Genomic DNA, 23,074 nt, shown 5'->3' with positions numbered 1-23,074 from the left:
TGCAGTCAGCAGGCCTGGTCCTTTAGGATGGGTGGATGGGCCTTCTCTCACTGTGCCCTCCACTTGCCACCTCCCCCAATAACACACACAGGCGCGCGCGCACACACACACACACACACACACACACACACACACACAACTTGTCCAATAACACACACAGGCGCACGCGCGCGCACACACACACACACACACACACACAACTTGTCCAACACCAGGATCTAGCCGAGTCCTCGTAGCAGGTGCCTGTGTCTAAGTGTAAACCAGGATGGCAGACATGCCATCTAATCCTTCAGGGTTTCCTCCCCAAAAGCTCTTTCCTCAACGGAATTCCAACCTGCACTCTGGCGCCAGGAGCTCCTCCACCACAGGGACAGGGAAATCTCTTCCCCTCTTCCCCGTGCTCCATTGATAGACACCTCCAATGGTTGGAAGTCCTTCCTTGCACTCAGCTCATAGTAACAGTAATAGCTACCATGTACTGGGTGCTCCCTGGCCAAGTGCTTTATATCCTTCAGGCCTATGAGGGAGTGGGTCCAGTCGTTATCCCCATTTCCCAGATGGGGACCTGACACTGCGAGGTGGGTGCTGAGAAGTGCTCATGCAGATTTTGAAGCCAGCTGACTCCAAAGCTTGCGCCCTTAACCATCTCTTCCACCTGCCCTACTTCCGCTTGTAATCTAAAGCGATGATGCTTTCACGGCTCCAGGCCAGCATCCCCAGATCTTGCATCTATTTCTTCTGTCTGTGGGCTCCAGCCCCTCACCTCCTAGTCAGGACCTTGGGCGGGGTAGGGGGCACCAAGAACTAGCCCAGTCCTCCCGAGTGGCCAGACTGCCATCTGGAAGCTATGTCACGCAAGCTCTTCAGGCCACTTCGCCAAAACCGCTGGCTCCCGCGAAGCGGAGTGGTAACTGCAAACCCCTGCTCTCGTAGATAAAAGCTGCGGCCAAGTGAGGCCACCTGTATACAAGTGGTTTTCTAGTTTTGTTGATGTTGTGTGTTGCAGATAAATGCAGGATTTTATATTGATCTTTAACAGATTTCATCTTGTTGCGTCTGACCATTTCCCCACCTACACTAAACCTTCAGAATTCTGAGTCCAGCTTATAGTTTTCCTGAGCTTTATGTCTGAAACCTGAACATCCTCATTCAGGTCACTAATGAAAAAAGGTTGGAATGAAGAGGGACATGCCCTGTGTACACCACTAAAAACCTCTCCATCCATTGTTAACTATACTCTTAGGGAAAAGACTGTCCAATCAATTCTGAATCTAATTTTATCACCTTGAAGTACACACTTCTCCATCACAGCTGCACAGAAAGACTGCCTGATGCCTTGTTAAAATCAAGGTTCACTGTACCTGTGGCATTCTTCCAACCTACCAGACCAGTAACCATTGAAAACAGAAAATTTGGTTCACTTGGTGATATTCTTAGAAACCCTATGCTAGCTCCAGGATCCTTTTATTATCCAAGTGTTTTCAAATATGCAATAGCCTATTCTAGAATTTTGTTAGGGATCAATCAGTACCAACCTTATGTGCTCATAATTCTTACAACCCACCCTTTCCCTCTACTGACAAGCAGGACATTAGTCCATTTCTGGTCTGTTCAGTATTTCCAGTCTTCTCCTGTGCTCAGTGGGATTGTGGACGTGGAGCTGGCAGGGCAGGTGGGAGGGGCTACATCAAGAAGATGAAATCACCACCTCCAGGACCTCGTGAGGCTCACTGGAAAGTCACTGGGGATACGGGAGAAGGGGAAATGGCCCAAAAGAACAAATAACCCGACAGAAGTCGGGAGACCTAGCTTGTGCTCATGCCTCAGACCTGAGCTTCTGGATGAGCTCAGGCCTCAGTAGCGGCTCCACATGTAAACAGAGAAGGGGCAGGTGTATCGGGAGAGGGCTGAGGGGACCATGCCCTGGCCTGGCCAGCTGAGCTGGAAGGGGCTGACTCCGTGCAAGAGCAGCAGAATGGGAAGGGGGAAATGGGAGGAAAAACACCCCTCTCTCCAACTCCTCTACACCCTATCCCCTAAGGGTTAACCCCCTCCCTCTCCCAGCCGCTTCTCTCCTCCTCCACCCAAGCCCCATCTCCCTTTAATCACATCTGATACTGAGCGGTCCAGCAGGAACAAAGAGACCATTTAGAGAAACGGGGCCAAGAAAGTGACCCCCGCACTCTGGGGCGGCCGCCTGGATGCCAGCACAAAGGCGGCATTTCAGAGCTGAAATTTCAGCACCCAACTTGATTAAAGGATTCCACAGGCTTGGAGGAGGGTGGAAGGGGGTGCGAAGTCCACTGCTCCCCCAAATTAACCCTTCTCCAGAGCAGCAAACACCCCTCCCGCTCCTGGGGATGCTCATCACTCCCACCCTGTCCAGGGGGCACCCACACCCAGGGTCCCTGCCTCTTGCAGAGGTCAGGCAAGCTCCTCCTCTTCGTGGAAGGGGAGCTGGCAGCAGAAGGGAGGTCAAGGCTGGAATATTCAGGAAGCCCGTTTTCCCTTCTATCCCTGTTGGTGTCAGTATACACCCTCTCCCTGTCATTTGTTCCCCCCACCCGCCAACCCCGAGAAAGGGAGGAACCAGCATGATTGATTGGGTAAGCAGAGTGAAGAGAACAGGACCCATTAGAACCTAGGGCAGAGAAAGGGGAGCTCCAGTCCTGATTTAATGTCACGCCTTGAACCCAGAAGCCCTGCTCCCCTGCCCACCATCATCCCAGCACCCATCCTAGTGAAGGCCTCGGAGGAGCAGGGGCCCCACACAGAAGGGGAAGGACATCTTCCAGAAGCTGGGAAGGAGAGGGTATGGGTGTGGCAGACCAGAGAGGTGGGTCATGAAGGATGGTGTGTGGGGAGTGGCCTGACGAGCGGGGATCGAGGGGGGGGCGGGGGAGGGGAGGCAGGGGTGGGCAGGTGCTCGGCCCTTGGTCCAGCTGCTGACTTGCCCGGCAGGGCTCTCTCGGGGAGGGCAGGAGATCACTGCATCCCCAAGCTTCCTGCTGGGGCACTGGCTCCTGAAAGGGGATCCGAGCCCACGATAAGAGGCTCGAGGCAGGTCCTTAGGAAACAATGGGTGGCTTGATGAGACCTGCTCTGTGATACTCCTGAGAAGGGAGAAGCCCCTGCAGCCAGTCCCCACTGGAAAGGAAATTGGGGGTTTCCGTGGCAACCAGCTCCCTGGGCACAAAGGCTTGTCTGTCTGCTGGGAAGGCAGCTGAGGTGTCTCCTGCAGCAGCCTCTGCTCTGGTGGACTACGAGATGGAGGGAGGGACGTGGGGGAGCCACAGGGGGTCAGGGCCCCTGGTGCTTCCTAAAGAGCTGACAGTCGCAGGGCCACTGGGATGGGTGCACCCTCCAGGCAGCAGGGCGGAAGAAGTGGGTAGGCCTCCCAGGCAGCTGGAGGCGGAGGGGTTGAAATGTTGAAGAATTTATTATTTACACGAATAAAGAATATGAGACTAGGAACTGGGGCTGAGGCACAGTCAGGAAGACGATTCCGGCTCAGTCGGTGATGATAAGCTCGTCTACCCCCCAGTCTTCATAGCTCCCGTCAGGCAGGTAGCGGCGAATGATGATGGGAATCTTTCGGGCCCTGTGGCAGGGGAGAAGTCAAGGTACATGAGGGCTGGTGACCCCAGCCCTGCAGCAGAGGGACAGATGTGCAGAATGCAAGGCAAGAGAAGTCTCAGCAGCATCCTCTTGAGACTATGAATGCACTTTGTAGGAAAGGAATTACAACAAAAAAAGTTCCTGCATCTCTGAGTGTGGCACTTGAGTCTGGAAGGGCTCTGCCATCCCATGGCTGAAGGGAGGAGGGGGAAACGTAGAGGGATGTTGGTAAGGCCAACTGCAGTAGGAACAGGGAAATTCGGACAGACAGCAAAGGTCTCATCAATGTCCTCCCCTCCGCCTTTGCCTGCCCCCTCCTCCCCCTCCCTCCTCCTCCCTGCAGGGCTGACTCCCAAACAAACTAAGGGTCTACAGGAACAAGAACCACACTTCCCCATCAGGGAAGTGGGGGAAGGGTGAGCAGCAGAGAACCCAAGGGTTGCCTCCCAGGGCTCTGGGGCAGTGAACCATGATCTGGGCGACTTACTTGAGCTCTTTCATGGCGATGAGCAAGGGATCTGTCTCCCCCTCCAGCTCCACCATCACGGGGGCACACATCCTGTAGGTACAGGGACAGGTGTTGGGGGAGACTACAAACACAGGGAGAAAGGCCCAGCATGAAGTCGGGGGGGAGCTTCACAAACAGGATCAGATCAGCATCCCAGTCCTCACCCAGAAAGGGCACCTTCCAGGGAGGCGGGCACAGCGGATGCGGAGCGGCAGTTCCAGGGCACTGACAGCGAGGGTATGCGAGTGGGAGCCTGTACGCTAGACTTAAACTTTGCCTCCAAAGATACTGAGTTTCTTCCCCAAATCTCACTATCCTCATTTGAAAATGAAGACAAAAAGCCCTGCCACGCCCACACAACAATGATGCTAAAGCACTACTGGAACAAGCAAAGAGCAGGTGGCATGGCTGCTCTCAGCCCTTCAGAGTACTGTATCTGAGGTGAGCACGCTTGTTACTTCCGTCTCACTGATGAAGAAACTGAGGCACAGACGGTCAGTAACTTGCCTAAGGACACACAGCCAGTAAGTGGTAGAACCAAGGTTTGAACCCCGAAGGCTCCTCCCTACTGTGCTCCACCACCTCCCATTATTTTTAAAAGCTGGTGATTCACAAACTGAAGCCCGGTACTGTGAACGGGACAAGTGTGGGCTTTCATCACTGGGCCGTGTGACGTGCGTCATGTCAGCTCCCCTGCCACGGGCCTCCCCCAGGGCCCATCACAGACTCCTGAGCCTGCAGCCACAGCAGAGTGTTCCAGCACAAAGGACCCGCACGTGCAAAAGCTCGCCCTTCTGACCACTCTAACTCGACCCCCCAGCCCTGCCTCGGGGCCCAGCTCGCCTCATTTTCCTTCTCTGACTTGGCAATACCCCCAGGGTCCTGCTCCTCCAGCCTCTACACAGGGCCTGTGGTGGGGCGCTCACCTCCTTGCCACCCTTCCATGACACCCCACAGCCATCAGGCAGGCAGAACCTCACCTGGCCCCTGCTTACCTTTCTAGTACCTTCTCATGCTACCTGCCTATATTTACCCCACATTCCAGCCATACCAAATTACTACAGTTCCCTAGACATACCCTGTTGTTTCCTTTTTTGCATCCTCGTACAAGCTCCTCCTCTCCCTACAGGCCTGCAAGAGGCTCAGATGTCTCCACTCGGGAAAGCACTTGCAGAGGCCTCAGTGCCCTGACTCATTTTACATACGCTTCTCTTGGCACCACTACCACTACACTGTGACTACGTGTTTGAAGTTTTCCAACGAGACCTGGTGGCCCAGGACCCCGAGCCCTAGCACAACACTTGGCCCACAGCAGAGGCTCTAGAAACAAACAGGCCAGTTCTAGGCCCACCTCCTCTAGGAAGCCACACTTATTGATTCCAGCTCAAGTTTACACTAATGGATCCCAAACCTAATAATCATCAAAATTACTGGGAAAGTATGCTAAAAATACAGGTTCCCAGGTCCTTCCCCAGACCCTTCCCCCTCACTCTCCAGTGAAGGATCCTGAGAACCTGCATTAGCAAAGCTCCCCAGGTGCTTCTCATAACCAGCCAGTCTGACAGCCACCAGTTCACACTAAATAATCTACTAATTTCATTGCTAAATATTCTGATGTCTGTTACTCCCCAAAGCCTGAAAATTTCCCAAGGGCAGAGACCAAGTTCTTTAACTTTCTCTATATCCTCTCTCAATAATTATTTGAACTTCCCCAAAATGTAAACCTTTAAAGAATGGGGCAAAATGCTTTCCCTGATCTGCATATGCCTTATTTCTTTCAAGATACGAATAACTCAACAGCATTAATTCATCCAGCCCTACTATGTGCACAGGAAGTGTGAGAGTGTGCCCGGAACGTCTCCACCTGTGGCAACCATTCAGCCACCAGGTGGGGCTAGTGAACCAGAGAGAGGTTTCATCCACAAATATCCAAGAAACATCTGTTCAGCATCTACTAAGCGCAGAATTGCAGGCCTCGTACTCAGGATAAGCTCCAGCCCTGGCTGTCCAAGGGCTTACAGCAGCCGGGGAACCACCAGACAGCACCCTAGCCCTCAGTCGGAAAGAGCACTATAGACTAGACTAAGCTAGACCGAGGCTTGCTCCCCGAGGAAAGCAGGACCTGGGCCTCGGTAGTGTTTGAAATGCCTGCTCCATACTGTCCACCAAATGCAAGCCCATCTGAACCTGTCACTCAATGAACCAGTGACATCTTTTCCAGTCTTGCGCCCCAAGCTACTTGCCATTCCCCCACTACAATCCATACATGCCTGCCTCTACCTGGACCTTTCCTAGTACTGTTTCTGGCACCTGGGATACGTTCAAAACCACCTCGCTTTAATTCTAATCTCTTCGTGAGGCTTCCCCAGTCACCCCTGCCATTACTCCCTTCTCTCTTTTGTTTCTCTTGTAAAGCAGCAATCCCATCCGCCTTGGGTTCTGGGTATTTAGAACGGGTCCATCTCTCCCACCAGACTGTAAACACCTAGACACCTGGGGAATTGTGATCATCTCTGCACCCCCGACAGGTGCAAGCACTAGATCTTATTCGATGCTGACAGACTTTAACTTGCATACAGTCTGTTTGTTTGAAAAATAATTTATGAATTATTCTTTCTGCTTGATCATGTTTAGCAGACGTAAGCACTGCCCAATCAGTGCTCTGCAATGATGGAAATGTCCTCTATCTGTACTACCCATTACGGTAGCCATAGGGAGCTACTGGGCTCATGAAGTGTGGCTAATGAGACCGAAACACTGAACTTCTATTTAGTTTTACTTAAATTTAAAAGACCAAATGTAGCCAGTGGCAACCATAACTGCGGTGCAGGCCTAGAGGATCCTGACCCCAGCGATACCAAAATCATCAAACTGAGTGCAGCTCTCATTTCACCCAGACCAGCAAGGAGCACAACCAGGCTGGCAGGACGCCTACTGCTGCCAAGTGGGTGAGGAACGACGCTGCCCGCCCATAAAGCCCTCTGTCGAGGTGAACACGGTGGCCACCTTCACTCCACGAGACTGGAGGAGATGAAGCCCAATGCTGTCTAAAAACCTGGGCGGGGTGGGGACGGACGGATGCATAGACTGAGCATCACCACTCCGCCAGCATGCGTCGTCCCACAAGTCTGGCCCCAGCTTTTCTTTCAAGCCTAGTTTCGACTACTCCCTACTTGAAGCACCCTCTCCTCTAGGTACCCACCATTTCCCACAGCAGCTTATAAGAGGTCTGGGGTAGGGCTCCTTTCCCCGGCATCACGTTTCCCCGCGGAGGATGTTCCACGAGAGCCACAGTAACATGCCCGTTCCCTCTCTGTCTTCCCACTTACTCTCGCCACAACGGAGGAGGAACTCATCTGACAAGGGAGCCTGGCGGGGAAAGCACGCATCTGTGGTCCAGCCTCTTCAAAAGTCCCTGCTTCCTCAAAGCCGCCTGACCTGTCCTCCACGATGCCCACAAGCTTAGCAGGCAGGCTGACACCTGCACACAGGGCCGCTGGCGGCGGCAGTGCCCATGGCTGTTGGGGTGGACACGGAAGCGTCGCACGTTGCGATCCCCACCTGCCTACTGCTAGCTCCTGAATCCTGTTCGTCTTCAACTAGCTCCAAGCTTGGGAGACAAAGGAAAGGCTGCTAATTTCCAATCCCCAACGCCCCCCCCACTGCTCTGTGCTTTCACATTTCCAGCGGGACCTCTACATGGAGGGCTCCCCCACTCCTCTGGGCTGGCCCTTGTCTATCGACTTAAGAACCACCTTAAGCCCAGGGGGGTGCTGCCGCAGCACCCCCAACTAACCAGCCCACAACGGTCGAGGGCTGATCTTATTCTATTTATTTATTTATTTCTGCTTCCCTAACTGACAGGCACTCGTTACACTCTGTATTCTTATCACTATTCTTCTACTGTACTGTTATCTGACTTCTCAGATGTTTATGTCCGGTTTCTCCACTGGATCACAAACTCTCTGCGGGCAGGGGGTCTAGCACAGTGCCTGGCACACAGGGACAGCACCACCCTTGTTCAGCGTGTGAGAAGAGGGAAGGTCTGTGGTCAGGTGCCAGGCTGAGCCGCACCAACAGCGTGCAGGTTCCCCGTAGCCTGTCTGATGGAAAAGATGGTGAGGAGGCTCATACTCACGCGATCTGAAGGGCTCGGGTGCCCAGCACACGGGCTCGCTCATACTTGGTCATATATGGTGTGGTGATTCGCTTCTGGTTGGCCTGCGGTCGCTCTCCAGAAGGGAGGATCTCAACATTCTCCTGGCCCTCCTGGACACCAAGGAAGAAAGAGGGAAAAATCTCAGGATGCATTATCGGGGGTGAGGGGCAGGATGACGACGACAGCGATTATAACCACCGCTACGCTACTGCTTATTACGTGCCAGTGACCTGCAACTGCCTTATTAACACCTCATTTAATCCTCACAATAACCTGATGCGGTGGGGATTACAATGCCCATTCTAGAGGCTTGGAGGGTTAGCTAACTTGGCCAAAGTCTCAGACCTAGTAAAAAAGGACTCATGATCAGGGAGTCCAAAGCCAGCTGCCTCATCCAGAAGAGAAGTCCTTGAGCACAGACAACAAATCACCCTAAGAGGAAGAGGAACAAGCACCCCATCTTTACATATTCATATATTTAACAATCACTTATTAAGCATCTGTCATGTGCCAGACATCATAATAGGTGCTGAGACAGAAAGCTAAGAGTTTCTGCTCTCAAAGAATACATAGTCTGGGGAAAAAGACAAGAGTAAACAAAACAACAAGTGCTATAAAAGTATGTAAGTGTGATGTAAAAGAATGAAATTAGAACACTCCCTAACACCATACACAAAAATAAACTCAAAATGGATTTGAGACCTAAATGTAAGACCGGACACTGTAAAACTCTTAGAGGAAAACATAGGCAGAACACTCTTTGACATAAATCACAGCAAGATCTTTTTTGATCCACCTCCTACAGTAATGGAAATAAAAACAAAAATAAACAAATGGGACCTAATGAAACTTAAAAGCTTTTGCACAGCAAAGGAAACCACAAACAAGACGAAAAGACAACCCTCAGAATGGGACAAAATATTTGCAAACCAATCAATGGACAAAGGATTAATCTCCAAAATATATAAAGAGCTCATACAGCTCAATATTTAAGAAACAAACAACCCAATCCAAAAATGGGCAGAAGACCTAAATAGACATTTCTCCAAAGAAGACATACAGATGGCCAGGAAGCACATGAAAAGCTGCTCAACAACACTAATTATTAGAGAAATGCAAATCAAAACTACAATGAGGTATCACCTCACACCAGTTAGAATGGGCATCATCAGAAAATCTACAAACAACAAATGCTCGAGAGGGTGTGGAGAAAAGGGAACCCTCTGGCACTGTTGGTGGGAATGTAAATTGATACAGCCACTATGGAGAACAGTATGGAGGTTCCTTAAAAAACTAAAAATAGGGTTTCCCTGGTGGCGTAGTGGTTGAGAGTCCGCCTGCCGATGCAGGGGACACAGGTTCGTGCCCCAGTCCGGGAAGATCCCACATGCCGCGGAGCAGCTAGGCCCATGAGCCATGGCCACTGAGCCTGTGAGTCCGGAGCCTGTGCTCTGCAACAGGAGAGGCCACAATGGTGAGAGGCCCATGTACCGCAAAAAAAAAAAAAAAACTAAAAATAGAATTACCATATGATCCAACGATCCCACTACTGGGCATATACCCAGAGAAAACCATAATTCAAAAGACACACACGGGCTTCCCTGGTGGCGCAGTGGTTAAGAATCCTCCTGCCAATGCAAGGGACGCAGGTTCGAGCCTTGGTCTGGGAAGATCCCACATGCCGCAGAGCAACTAAGCCCGTGACCCACAACTGTTGAGCCCGCATGCCACAATTACTGAGGCCTATGCACCTAGAGTCCATGCTCCACAACAAGAGAGGCCACCGCAATGAGAAGCCCACGACCACAACAAAGAGTAGCCCCCACTCGCCACAACTAGAGAAGGCCTGCACGTAGCAACGAAGACCTAATGCAGCCAAAAATAAAAAAAAAACAAATAAATAACTTTATTTAAAAAAAAAAAAAAAGACACACGCACCCCAATGTTCACTGCAGCACTATTTACAATAGCCAGGTCATGGAAGCAACCTAAATGCCCATCGACAGACGAATGGATAAAGATGTGGCACATATATACAATGGAATATTATTCAGCCATAAAAAGGAACAAAATTGAGTCATTTGCTGAGACATGGATGGATCTAGAGACTGTCATACAGAGTGAAGTAAGTCAGAAAGAGAAAAACAAATATCGTATATTAATGCACGTATGTGGACCTAGAAAAATGGTACAGATGAACCGGTTTGCAGGGCAGAAGTTGAGACACAGATGTAGAGAACAAACATATGGACACCAAGGGTGGAAAGCTGCGGGGGGGGGTGGGAATGGTGGTGTGCTGAATTGGGCGATTGGGATTGACATGTATACACCGATGTGTATAAAACTGATGAGTAATAAGAACCTGCTGTATAAAAAAATAAATAAAATTTAAAAATTAAAAAAAAAAAAAGAAGTTCCTGTGCATGTAATCACACCTTATGTACTGTTTTCTATATAGCTTCTTCCACTCAGTGTTATATTTGTAGATTTATCCATTCTGTTGTGTCTACCAGTACTTTGTTCATTTTCACAGCCATCTAGGATTTTATGGTTGGAATATACCACAATCCATATAATCGTTCAATTATAATGAGCATTTGGACTAGTTTGCTATTATGCTATGAATTTTCTTGTACATGTCTTTTGGTCAACATAAGTATGCATCTGTGTTGGGTATACACCCAGGAGCGGGATCACTGGTCCCTAAAAAATATACATCTATACTCCCCTTTAGTACATAACTCCACAGAGTTTTCCAGAGCGCTGGCCCAATTTACACTCGGACCAGAATAATATAAACGTTGCTCCAATTGCTCCACATCTTTCTTCTCACTTGGTGTTGTCACTGTGAGATGTCTGCTTTGTCTGGTTTAATCTGAGCCATCTCGGTGGGTGTGGAGTGGTGTCTTGTGGTTTACTTTCCAGTTTCCTGACGACTAATGATGTTAAGCATCTGTTTTATATATTTATTAGCTATTTGGATATTCTCTTTTGTGATGTACCTGTTCAAATCCCTTGCCCCTTTTTGTATTGGATTTTCTGCATTTTTATGATTGATTTGTAAGAATTCATTGTATAGATGTACTTTCTCAGTTATATGTTTTGCAAATATCTTCTTTAACTCTGTCTTTCCTGTTCACTCATTTACTGGTTGTAATTTAATTCATCCAATGAGTGCCATTTCACTAATTTACAGAGTTGTAATTGTGTGTGTGAGCGTGTGTATTTAAATAAATAAAATGGAATATCAAAGCACTTCAAAAAAAAATTAACCAAAAAAAAAAGTATGCAAGTGTGCCACAAACTTAACAAGAAAGTGAGAGACATCTACCTCATACTGGGGGTTACGAATACAGTCCAGAGATGAGACTTGGGCTGGTCTAGAAGGATGAGTAGGAGCTGCCAAGCTAACGAGGAAGGAAAGGGCATTCCAGGCAGGCTGAAATGCATGCGCAACAGGCACAGAGGAGGGAGAGAATGTACTAGGTCTGGACACCTAATTGTGGAGTGTGATTAGAGCAAAAGGTGTGTACAGGGTTATAGGCAGAAGAATAAATTCTATAATAAAGAATTAACTCAACAAATATTTACTGAGTGCTTACTACATGTCAGATAGTATTCTAAGCACTTGGGATAGTGCAGTAAGACAGATAAAAATTCTTTCTCCTATAGAACTTACATTATAATGAGCTGAGACAAACAGTAAACAAAATTAGTTAAGTACAATGTGTGGTATAAAAACAGAGAAAAGACAGGGCGTGCCAGGGTGGTGATGCTGGAGGAAAGGGTTAATGTGGCAATTTTAAACAGGGTGGTCAGGAAGGCCCCACCGAGGTGACATTTAACAAAGACCTGATGAGGCTGAGGAGCAGGTCGCGTGCATACCTAAGGAAAAGGAAGAGGGAACAGCACAGTCAAAGGTTCTGAGCTGGGGTCTCCCTGGCATGACAGGGACAGCGAGAAGAGATAAGGTCCCAGAGGGAGCAGGTGGCCGGATCCTGGAGGACCTTGTACATCTTTTTGGCATTTCCTCTGAATGAGCTAAGAAGCCACTGGATGCAGATTCTGAACAGAGGAGAGACAGAGTGACTTAAGATTTAAAAGGATCGCTCTGGATACCTTGTTGAGAATATTCCGTAGGTGGAAAGGGCAGAAGCAGAGAGACCTTTCAGGAAGACCAACAGTCATCAATCACGTGGTAGGGGAAGACGACGACTCTGGCAGCAGAGAGGCAACAGCAGACTGAGGGCAGGAAACCCGGCCACACGTTTCCGCAGTAACGTGGGTGAAAAGCAATGAAGATCCAAACCAGGCTGAGACACGAGGAATGGAGAAACGAAAACAGGACCGAACCACACAGAGGAGGCAGAATCAATAGGACAGGGATGGAAAGGGATCAGAAGGACAGAGAAGGAGGTTTCTGACTCAGAGACATATAACCTCAGAGTGCCAGGCAGACAGGAAATCCCAAGAGGGCCTTCAGCTTCCCAGCCTTAAAAAAAAAAAAATCGAGGGATCACTCTCTCTCCAAGAGACATAAAGCACTTCTCCCTCCATCAGTCACAAGGGACAGAAAGCCCTACTTTATCTATGACGCTAGTAACTCATTCACCTAGTTGCTCAAGCTAGAAACATGGGAGTCATCCCTGTCATCTCCCACTTTCTCAGCCCCATATCCAAACCACCAAAATAGCTCTTTCATCCGTTTTCCCATCACCGACACTACCAGCACCCAAGTGCAAGCTACAGGTCTGACCTGGAGGTCTATGAGAGCTCCCTAATTGGGCTCTCTTTCACCCTTGCTCCTCCCCAATTCACTCCTCACTGGATCATGCCGCTCCCCAGCTCAAAACTTGTCAGTGGCTTCCCGATACCTTCACACTACAAAATCCTGTCTGGTCTTGGCCCTTACCTCTCCAGCCTTACCCCAGGTCACTCTCCCCCTTGCTCTTTATGTAGCCCCACCTTGCAGAGCTCCTGGTACGTAATAAACATTCAGCACATGTTTGCTCAATGAATGAAGGGAATATTTCAACTGTCAGTAAGCTAACTGCCCCAGAAGCCATGCGCTGTGCTCCAAGTGGACAAAAGCCTTCAGGCCCACCCTGAGGGGCTCCTCCACTACCCAGGACTAGATCTCTCCTCACTCTAACTGGCGGTGCCCTGACCACAAACGGGAGGCAGATGCATTCAGTCAGTCATCACTGGCTGGGCTATGCAGCAGCTTGGGCTGCAGAGAGGGGAGCCCAAGGCTAGATACTGACCTCCTCGGCATTCTCCAAGTCATCTAGCCCTTCATCCTCCTCCACGTCATCAAAGTCGTCGCCATCAAAACTGTACAAGAAGAAGAAGCCAGTTAGAGCACGACTTAGTAGAATCAAAGAGGGCAGAGATCTGTGTCTCATCTGAGTTACTAGCATAGGAGGCACTCAATAAATATCTACTTAATAAGTGAATCACTTAATAAATCATTAAGTCATTTGAGTTTCTCGTCTAAAAAAACAAACAGCTTACTTTTCTACTCCCTCCTCACAGAGCCCTATTTCCATCCTCCCCTTGGGAGCAAAATTCTTGCAAGAGTTGTCCATCTTCACTGTTTCCGATTCTTCTCTTCCCATTCTGTCATCATCTCACTCCAAAGCCTTTCACCTCCATGATTCCACCCAAACCATCCTTTCAAGTTTGTTCATGTTTTCCACATTGCTAAATGTGATGGACTATTCTCGTTCTCATTTAGCCTGATGTGTCAGTTGGCCCACAGGACCACTCGTCTCACTCAAAACACTCTCCTCACTTGACTGCAAGGACACCTCACACTCTTGGTGTCCTCCCACCTCACTGGCTACTCCTTCTCAGTCTCCTTTGCCGGTTTCTCCTCTCTTCCCCCGAAGCACTCCATGTTGGGATGCTCTGACACGCAGACATCTCCTCTTCTCTACTGACACCCGCCTGAGGATCTCCTCTGTTTCTCAGCTTTGACTAATATACTTATGCTGAGAACTCCCCTATTTTTATCTTCAGGATAGACCTCTCCTCCAACACCACACGTCAGGTAATCTCCTGGGCTCTAGCTTCAAAATAAATCCAGACTTCAAAACCACTTCTCACCACTTCTACTACTATCACCCTAGTGCAAGTCACTACCTTTTCTCACCTGGATTACTGCAAGCCTCCCAGACCTTTACGACCTCAAAGTCTCCCCAGACCCTCCTCGGGATTACTTCTATACTACAGACCTACTACGCAATTCACACGACCCGGCATTATGTCTATGGGCCTGTCCCCTCTTCTAGAAAGGGACCCCACCTGGAGAGCAGAGACTATACCTAATACACCTATTAGGTATTGACAGAGAGCCCGACTCAGCGGAAGTTTGCTGAAAGATACCATTTTCAGTGATCCTCTCTGGACCCTCGAGCCAGGGTCTTTCTGTGCCCAGCCTCTGGCCGGGTCTATGCTGCCGGCTCACCGCCCTACCCTTCTCCAGCTCCGCGGGCCCCCTCAGCACCCCCAGTGCCCTCAGACACTGCCCCCCGACACCTGGCTCCTCAACTTCCTTCGACCCAGGCTCCCGCTTCACCCGCCCCTTGCGAGGCTCCGCAAAAGTCACTTCGCTCCCGCACTCACTTGTCCTCGTTGTCTGACATGACACCCGCGCCACAGCTACCGGGCTCTGCGCCCCAGACCCGAGCGGAGACCAGCAAAGAGCACGCCTCCGCCTCGCTCGACGCCAAGCGTACTCTGCGCCTGCGCCGTGACCTAGAGGTAATCACTTCCGGGAGGCAGGCGCGGCGATAAATGTGCGCATGCGCCGAGCGGCGCGTGCGCGTTACCATGGTAGCCAGACAGGCTAGCTGCGGGCTCTAGTCGCTGAGATCTCAAAAGTATTTCTGCGGCGCCCCGGCGCGGGTGCTGCTTCAGAGCCCTGGTTACGATCTGCTGAGCGCAGCCTCCGCTCTCTGTGGGGAGGGACCACTCAGCCGGGGTCTTACTTTAGGGTGAGGTTTCCGTTTAGGCGTGTCACCCAGCGGGCACGGTTACCCTAACGCCCCTTTCCTCCCGAGGGGACTTCTCTGACACAGGCGCCAGGTCAGGTTGAGGTCTCTGTACGCGTGTGGATCTGCCAGTGGATCTGTTCTGGGTGGGAGGATCGGGCACTGTCGCGATGTTCACAGACGGCATCACGATTCTCTTGCGACCCGATCCCTGCTCCCAAACTATGGGTGGTGTTGGGGGTGTGGGAGCAGAGGTTGGATCTGGGAGACAGTGGGTGTGTCGTTGCGTTTTTCCCTCCTCAGAGCCCTCCATGGCTTCCCAGGAGAGGGTGGAGACAGTGACCAAAGGAGCAGGGTTCTGGCGCTGCCCCAAGCCGGCCACTTACACCCCAGAGACCTGCGAGCTGCTCAGAGGTCAGTGCGTTAAAGGACACAAGAAGAGCGGCGGTCACAGTTACTCTCTGTAACTCAGTTCTCCCCTGCATGACTTATGGTTTAGTAATTGCTGTTTCCATTTTACATATAAGAAGCCTGGAGTTCAGAAAGATTCAGGGGTCCTACAACTTGGAAGTGGCCAAAAGTCAAAGAACTAAGAATTTTAGAGTAGTTAACTCCCCTGCGTCCCTTAGATCACACGTTCAATTTCCCCAGGGAAGCTTTATTTCCTCCCCACCCGCCACCACAGTGCAACCAACTGTTAGGCGCCAGCACTCTACCAAATACCTTTTCCTTTGTGGGCTTAATAGTCAGATACTTAGTAGTCAATTTCCTTCATTGGCAACCTGTAGTCAGATACCTAGTGTGTCCCGTTGAATTAACATTGAATCAACATCCATCTGCCCCTCTAGTTCATGAACTCCATCAGGACAGGATGCCTGTTTTGGCTACATTTGTAGCTACAATTGTAGCTCCAGCCCCTGGCACATGCTTAATGAATTCTTGTTCATTCATTCCTTCATTCACTCAACAACAACAAAAATTTAAGCCCACTATGTGCTTTAGACATCGTTCTAGGTGCTGAAAATACAGCAATAAAAAAAAAAAGAAAAGAAAAGCAAAAATTCTTGGTCCCATGGAGCTAATATTCTAGTAGGAAGGTAACAAATAATAAGGTACATAGAACTTAGGTAGTGATGAGTGCTATAGAAAAAAAACAAAGCAGGAAAGGAAGGGAATTCCCTGGCGGTCCAGTGGTCAGGACCCGTCGCTTTCACTGCCAGGGGCCTGGCTTCAATCCCTGTTCCGGGAAACTAAGATCCCACAAGCCGCAGTGTGGGGGCGGCCAAGTACTCAAGTGCTGAATGGGGGCAGGAGGTGATACAATGTTAAATTTCAGTGGGGTGAGATAAAGGCATCTGCTTGCAGCTCAGGAAGCCTCACTGAAGTGCTTTGTCCTGCAGTGATGATGAAGGAATCCAAACTGACAAACTTCCAACGGCGCCACATCATGGACACCATGAAACGTAAGAGGCCATCTGCAGAAGCTTCCAGGGCAGAGGGATCCTATGCCACATTTTTCATGCTTCTCCATATTAAGGAGTAGGGGACCTCATTTTAAAAGAGAAAAAAAAATTGAATAGTATTTCTGACTCTTGCTCCTGGGGAACTGACTTTGCAGGGTCTTTGCTTCTTCCCCCGACGTGGGTCACAGCACATGAGCCCCTCCTGCAGTCTGGCTCCAGCCAACCTTCCCAACAGATCACAGCCCATTCGAGACTTCCTGCCCAGCCAAATACTCTGAACGCTGTCAAGTCTACAAACTAATCCCGCCCTCTTACACACATACCATATGAGCTCGCCAGAGGAGAGGACTGTGTGTGTCTCATTCATAGATTTTTTCATTCATAGCTTAGCTGGCAGGAACAAGATTACTGGCAGGCTTCCAACTTAGGAAAAGTATGCAAAACCTTTCCACAGCTCACCTCTAACCACACATTGTATTATTTATTTTCAAGGAAAACAAAAAAGTGAATGTACATGGGCACAATAACAAGGTGCTCTCTAAGATCTTAAAAACAACCTTGCTTTCTGAGATTTAACTGAATCAACACGTAGTGGATCAGAACAGAGATCTGTAGAGTTACCTTTAAGAGGATGCCAGAAGGTCCAAACCTGCCAAATCTCACTTGAATCTACCAATAGCTATTGCCGTCTCTCCAGAAAGAAGGTACCTATCAGGAGGCATCTGGTCAACCACAGAGGCACGGGGATGGGAAAGTCAGAGGGACAAATATCGACAGTGCCTGCCCAGCACTGGCAGAGGGAGGGAGGCTCCGTCAGACCAGTTCAGAAGTCAGATCTCCTTCCTCATTGTAGACAAGGACAACTCAGGCCGCCATTGCCTAGCACCACAACACAGCTGAGTCACATAACTCAATCTCCATACTCAGCAATCTACTAATCACTTGGGGTCCCCTATAACATGACTACAAAGAATATGCTAGAAATTCCACTAAAAGTAAGTACCAGGAGACCAAGGACTGGGTCTGCCTTGTTCACCATGGTACCTTGGCTCCTAGGTGCTCAACATTAGTTGAAGGACTAATTGCATTAGTGGTTAGGGCAACACAAGTCACCGGTTTGCCTGGAAGTTTTGCTCTCCTTAAAAGTTTTTTCTTTAAAATAGTGCCTCCAAGCATTGGTGTTGAGTCTGGTTTCTTCTCCTAGAATCATCTCTCTATTCCTCTCTTCTTTTTTTTTTTTTAATTTATCTTATTTATTTATTTTTGTCTGCGTTGGGTCTGCTGCGCGTGGGCTTTCTCTAGTTGCGGCGAGCGGAGGCAACTCTTCCTTGTGGTGCGCGGGCTTCTCATTGCGGTGGCTTCTCTTGTTACGGAGCATGAGCTCTAGGCGCACAGGCTTCAGTAGTTGTGGCACGTGGGCTCAGTAGTTGTGGCTCGTGGGCTCTAGAGCACAGGCTCAGTAGTTGTGGTGCACGGGCTTAGTTGCTCTGCGGCATGTGGGATCTTCCCGGACCAGGGTTCGAACCGGTGTCCCCTGCATTGGCAGGAGGATTCTTAACCACTGTGCCACCAGGGAAGCCCTATTCCTCTCTTCTTAACCAAGTCCTACTTGTTGGTTTGAGGCTTAGTTCAAATTCTGTTGCAAGCCACAAATTCCTCTCCTTCACCTGAACTCCCAGAATTACTTGGGCCATAATTATTTACTGAGACTGAGCCAAAGGAAGAGGTAGCATTTGGTACTGGACAGGTAGAAATAGCAGAGAGAGTAGGAGGAACATTCTAGAAAGCACAGCATCTCTTCAGAGAAGAGAGATAAACCATGGTGTGGCCCTAGGTAGAGGGCGTGAGAAGGGAAGGGTAGTGGGGAATAATGGCAGCTCTATCCTTCCGGTTCCTCAGGGCAGACACCTCAGAGACATCCTGTCTCCTCTTTCTCTTTCTCCCAGACCCCACATCCAACCCATCAGCAGTCCTGTCTGCTTGACCTTCAAACCATATCCTGACTGTGACTACCTGTACCCTCGACCCCCAACGCTGTATTTTTTTTTTTTTTTTTGGCCGTGCCGAGCAGCTTGTGGGATCTTAGTTCCTGGACCAGGGATTGAACCCATGCCCCCTGCAGTGGAAGTGCAGAGTCCTAACCGCTGGGAAGCCAGGGAAGTCCCAACACTGTATTTTCAAAGGCAGCTAAAGGGCTCATGTCATTCCTCTGCTCAGAAGCCTCCGATGGCTTCCCACCACACACACAGTAAAAGCCAGTCTTTCCAGAGGCCTACGAGGCCCGGTATGTCGCTTGCCCTCCGTGACCTCTGACCTCTAGTCCCACTACACCCCACCCCTTGCTCAGTCCGCTCCTGGCACCCTAACCTCCTGGCTGTTCCTCAGGCACTCCAGGCACATTCCCACCTCAGGTCCTTTACCCTTGCCGCTCCCTCTGCCTGGAATGCTCTTCCCTGAAACACCTGCAGGGCTGGCCTCTTACCACTTTGGGGTCTTTCCTCAAATGTCTCTGTCTCCGTGCGGCCTTCCCTGGCTACCCTGTTTATAACTGTAAATTCTGCTCCGACACACCCTGTGCTCCATCGCTGTACTGTCACTAACGTACTATATATTTTACTTGTTTTATCATCATCTACACCCCAGATGTGCGTGCCACGAGGGCAGGGCTTCATCTTACTCACACTTTACCCCCAGTGCCTTGGGCCTGGCACAGAGTACACGCTCAATACGTATTTGCCAGATGGATGATAGAAGGCTGGAAATGTAAGGGAGTAGACAGGGGCCAGATCAGAACAGTGGCTGGGGACTGTGCTGAGCTGGGCTTTAAGGCAATTGAGAGGAGGGGCCAGTCAACCAGGTAGGAGGTGACACATTTGGCTGGCCTGGGGGAGGAGCCCCAGGTCTGGGTGGGTCAAGGCAGTGGGGATGGACAGGAGGGACCATCCAAACCACCCCTCCCTGCCCATGGAGCAAGCAGGTTTTAGGGATCCGTCTATAGAAACCAAAGCACCAGGACGAAGGCTGGATGTACAAGAATGTTTATTACATCATTGTTTGAAATAGTTTAAAAAAAAAACAAACTGGAAATTGCCTGCATTTCTGAAACTAGGAGACTCATTGAATAAATAATGTTTCTAAGGACTAGTATACAGCTATAAAAAATAAGTTATATATAAATGGAGTGATCTGGAAAGATGTCCATGATAGACTGTTAAGAGTCTATTACTGAATAGAATACAGTATGATCCAGTGTTTGAAACATGAATCTTACATATGCACACGTATCTTTGAACATGTTTATGTAAGCAACAAAAAGAATGGGCCGAGACCACCAACTTGTTACCATGGCTTCTCGTAGAGGGGGGCTCGGAGGGGAGAAGGGAAGACCCTTCTGTACTGTTTGACTTGTTATAACAGGTAGGGACCGCTTTTATAAACTAAAAAAAAAAAAAGCCAGGAGGGCCCCCCCACCCTGACCCTTCCTTCCGCAGGAGGAGACACTCTCCCCCTACAGTGCAGTCCAACTTCCAGCCAGAGGGTGTTGCCTTCCAAGCAGCCGGCCCCAGCCATCTACTTGCCTCCCATCCTGGCCGTCCGGTCCCACCTCCGGCCCGCCAGCATGTGCCAAGCCAACGGGGCCTACAGCCGGGAGCGGTTCAAGCCCCAAGCCACCCGTAAGTGAGGGGCCTCCACTAGAGCCCCTCTCCTACCGCCCTCCGAGGGGGTAGGGGGCAGGGAGACTTGCAGCCCGCAGAGCGCGGAGCGGGCAGCTAATCAAATTCTCACGTTGTTTATACCGATGCTCTTGAACCTCAGCACATGTTAGCTTGGGGGCATTCAGGGTGCACGGGAAACCAGTTAGGTGCTCGTTTTCATACATTTTTCCAGAACTCTCTTTAACCATTAACTGGTTTCCGCCCATCTCTGATGAATGTTCGGCGGTCAGGCATCACGGCCACTGCTCTCTGAAGCTCACACGGTGCCTGGAACCCAGGGCTCCTCTGCGCTGCAGCCTATTTCAGGGAGTCGTTCCCCCCCACCCGTTTCTACTTGGCACCTGACATGGCTCTTGGGCTAGCCCCTCCGACAGCTCCCAGGCAGCCTCCCCATCCCAGCTGCACTGCGGCAGTCACTGAGTTTTCTTAGCCTTGCTCTGCGCCCGGGCAACGTGTGGGTTTTGACGAAGTTCTCTTGTGGGTCCTTTCAACCCCTTCCTGCCTATCATGACTGACCAGCTCAGGGGCACCTAGGGTAGAAGGTGCTGGGTTTGCAGAAGCCCTACCCACGTTACCCTGGAGCGAGCCTGCCCAACTGGGAACACGGACCATGAATGGGGGTGCTCTTCACGCCTTAACTAGGCCATGTCCGGGCCCAACAGGAGATCTGGAGAAGGAGAAGCGAAGACTCCAAAATATTTTTGCCACCGGGAAGGAGCCAGTGGAACGGAAAAAAAAGCCCCCTCCTGTGCGACAGGAGAACCCAGCCCCTGAGCTGGACCGGTTTGAAGAACGTGAGCCCCTGATGGGCCAGTTACGCTGGGGAGGGGAGTGTGTGTGGAGGGGGGAATCCCTGAGGGGCAACCGCAGAACTGCTTCCTGTTCCCAAGAAAAGCAACCTGCCGTCCCTGCCATCCCTCCTGGGAGCCTGAGGGCCCCCGTTGCCCTGTACACTGACGGCCCTTTCCCTTTCCAGTGGTAAAGGAAATCCAGGAGAGGAAAGAATTCCTGGCTGACATGGAGGCCCTAGGGCAGGGCAGACAGTACCAAGCGATCATCCTTACTGAAATCTCGCAGGTAGGAGAAGCAACAGGGAAATGGAGCCGGCGGGGAGGGGGCGATGCACCCCTGTGAGTGTGGAGGACGAGATGTGAGCAGGAATAAAGGGTCAGCTGCGGCCATTTCGGGAGTCCGGCTCTAGCCTCCCATCTGCGATGGCTCCTGGAGTTCCTTCCCTGATCCCCAGCTTTCCCTGATGCCCTCTGCAGAAACTACAGGAAATGGAAGACCTTGACCACAAGAGGAGTGAGGAACTTAGGAAGGCTCTTGCCACCACTTAATCTGCCTCCGGAGGGGGGCGGGGGAGCCCAACCTCTACCATTGGAGCCCACCCCCTTGCCAAGCAGGGTCACCCCCAGGTCAGCCCACCCACCCCAGCCTTCAGCCATGTAAATGGTTGTATAGCATCTGCCCCCACCTAGGGCACCCTGCACATAGCACCCTAGAAAATGGACCACGTCTCAGAAAACGAGCTGATTCTCCTTGAGACTCTGCCCAGGGATCCTCAGTCAGCTGAGCCTCTGAGACCAGTCACAGGTACAGACACATACACACACACAGAGTCTTTTCTTGGGGAAAGCGCCACACACACAGTGAAAGCAAGGATCCAGGTCTCACCATCTTGGGTGTATGTCTAAGGGCATCCACTGGGCTCCCTTCCCACGGCCTCACCCACTGCGTGTCCCTGTGTCTGGCACGTTAGGTTTTCAGAACTTAGTAATGAATATGATTCCTTTCTTCCTACCTGTCTTAGGACCTACTTATTTGACTTCTTACAGCTTTGGGCAAATATTTAACCACTGTGATTAACAGGCTAATAAAACATATTTAACGTAGGTCATTACACACACCATTTTGTTTTCAGAGGGATAAACCTTATTTGTTCAAGGGGTTAGAATTTTCCAAGCCCAGTTGGTTTCTAGCTGCTTTGCACATTTCAAGTGAAAATGGAACGAAGGCTCCTGGAGCACCCCATGGCCGGGCACGACGGCAGGTGCCGGTGTCACTCTCAGCTGATTCTCAATAAATGCCTGTGATGGTACATTATCCCTATGTGAAAACCGGGGCTCACCAAGATGCTATGACCAGAGTCATTTAACTAGCAAGTAGCCTACTCAGGATTAAAAGTTAGCTTTCTGTCTTTCCACCAAACGCACAGCCCATAGAAAGAAACCCAAAGGGGTAGGAGGGACCCAGACGGAAGGGGTCCTGCGTTGGAAGTTCACTCCCAGCCTGTGCGGTCTGAGCCCAGCAGCCTCATCTCCGATGGCTCGCCTGTGCGGCCTGCCTCAAAGGGCTGCTGAGGAGACATCCGCCCCCAGGAGCAGCGCCCCAGGCCTGGCGCACAGCACACGGCAGTCCCCGTGTCTTGACAACCACAAGCCTTATGGTCTCCAGTATTCTGTCATTTTTCTGTCCCCATAAATCAAAGTATTTCAGAAATTTCAACCAACCATCCCACTTGGAGGGATTCATATAATCTTCTCAGGCCACATGACCCAAGTCTGGGTTTGCAGAATAAACACGGCCCTGCAGCCTCAAACAGACAAACAGAG

At 50.4% G+C, this 23,074-nt stretch overlaps 2 protein-coding genes across 5 annotated transcripts; one reads left to right on the top strand and one right to left on the bottom strand.

Moving 5' to 3' along the window:
• Positions 1–3,420: 3,420 nt before the first annotated feature.
• POLR2F (RNA polymerase II, I and III subunit F) lies at positions 3,421–15,069 on the bottom strand. Of its 2 annotated transcripts, none has more exons than XM_067698045.1 (5): positions 14,913–15,069; positions 13,550–13,619; positions 8,265–8,395; positions 4,106–4,208; positions 3,421–3,601 (listed from the first exon to the last, which is right to left on the bottom strand). In XM_067698045.1, exons 1-5 carry the CDS (start codon positions 14,930–14,932, stop codon positions 3,560–3,562), a joined length of 366 nt encoding a protein of 121 aa, XP_067554146.1. In that variant the 5' UTR covers positions 14,933–15,069; the 3' UTR covers positions 3,421–3,559. The 2 variants fall into 2 exon arrangements, with proteins under 2 accessions (XP_067554146.1, XP_067554145.1); XM_067698044.1 differs by having other exon boundaries at positions 4,106–4,177; positions 14,913–15,068.
• Positions 15,070–15,086: 17 nt separating this feature from the next.
• Positions 15,087–22,578, top strand: C11H22orf23 (chromosome 11 C22orf23 homolog). 3 transcript variants are annotated; one of them, XM_067698043.1, is made up of 7 exons: positions 15,087–15,283; positions 15,584–15,694; positions 16,681–16,743; positions 20,235–20,417; positions 21,122–21,253; positions 21,436–21,536; positions 21,728–22,578. In XM_067698043.1, the coding sequence occupies exons 2-7, from the start codon at positions 15,592–15,594 to the stop codon at positions 21,797–21,799; spliced, it is 654 nt and encodes a 217-aa protein (XP_067554144.1). In that variant the 5' UTR covers positions 15,087–15,283; positions 15,584–15,591; the 3' UTR covers positions 21,800–22,578. The 3 variants fall into 3 exon arrangements, with proteins under 3 accessions (XP_067554144.1, XP_067554141.1, XP_067554142.1); XM_067698040.1 differs by lacking the exon at positions 21,728–22,578 and having other exon boundaries at positions 21,122–21,586; XM_067698041.1 differs by lacking the exons at positions 15,087–15,283; positions 21,728–22,578 and having other exon boundaries at positions 15,597–15,694; positions 16,646–16,743; positions 21,122–21,586.
• Positions 22,579–23,074: the final 496 nt, after the last annotated feature.

The sequence above is a fragment of the Pseudorca crassidens genome, chromosome 11 (assembly GCF_039906515.1).
Source record: "Pseudorca crassidens isolate mPseCra1 chromosome 11, mPseCra1.hap1, whole genome shotgun sequence".
Classification (NCBI taxonomy): Eukaryota; Metazoa; Chordata; class Mammalia; order Artiodactyla; family Delphinidae; genus Pseudorca; species Pseudorca crassidens.
Note: the sequence above shows the minus strand (reverse complement) of the source record. Positions and strands in the feature narration are given on the sequence as shown.

Bases quoted from the DNA above. Each gene is read 5' to 3' on its own strand.
- C11H22orf23 (XM_067698040.1), top strand. From the start codon at position 15,592: ATGGCTTCCCAGGAGAGGGTGGAGACAGTGACCAAAGGAGCAGGGTTC. The intron at 15,695-16,680 runs GTCAGTGCGTTA...TTTGTCCTGCAG, and splicing joins GACCTGCGAGCTGCTCAGAG to TGATGATGAAGGAATCCAAA. The intron at 20,418-21,121 runs GTAAGTGAGGGG...CGGGCCCAACAG, and splicing joins GTTCAAGCCCCAAGCCACCC to GAGATCTGGAGAAGGAGAAG.
- POLR2F (XM_067698044.1), bottom strand. From the start codon at position 14,932: ATGTCAGACAACGAGGACAA. The intron at 13,620-14,912 runs GTGAGTGCGGGA...CTTCTTGTACAG, and splicing joins ATGTCAGACAACGAGGACAA to TTTTGATGGCGACGACTTTG. The intron at 4,178-8,264 runs GTGAGTATGAGC...CTGTACCTACAG, and splicing joins ACCCGAGCCCTTCAGATCGC to GATGTGTGCCCCCGTGATGG.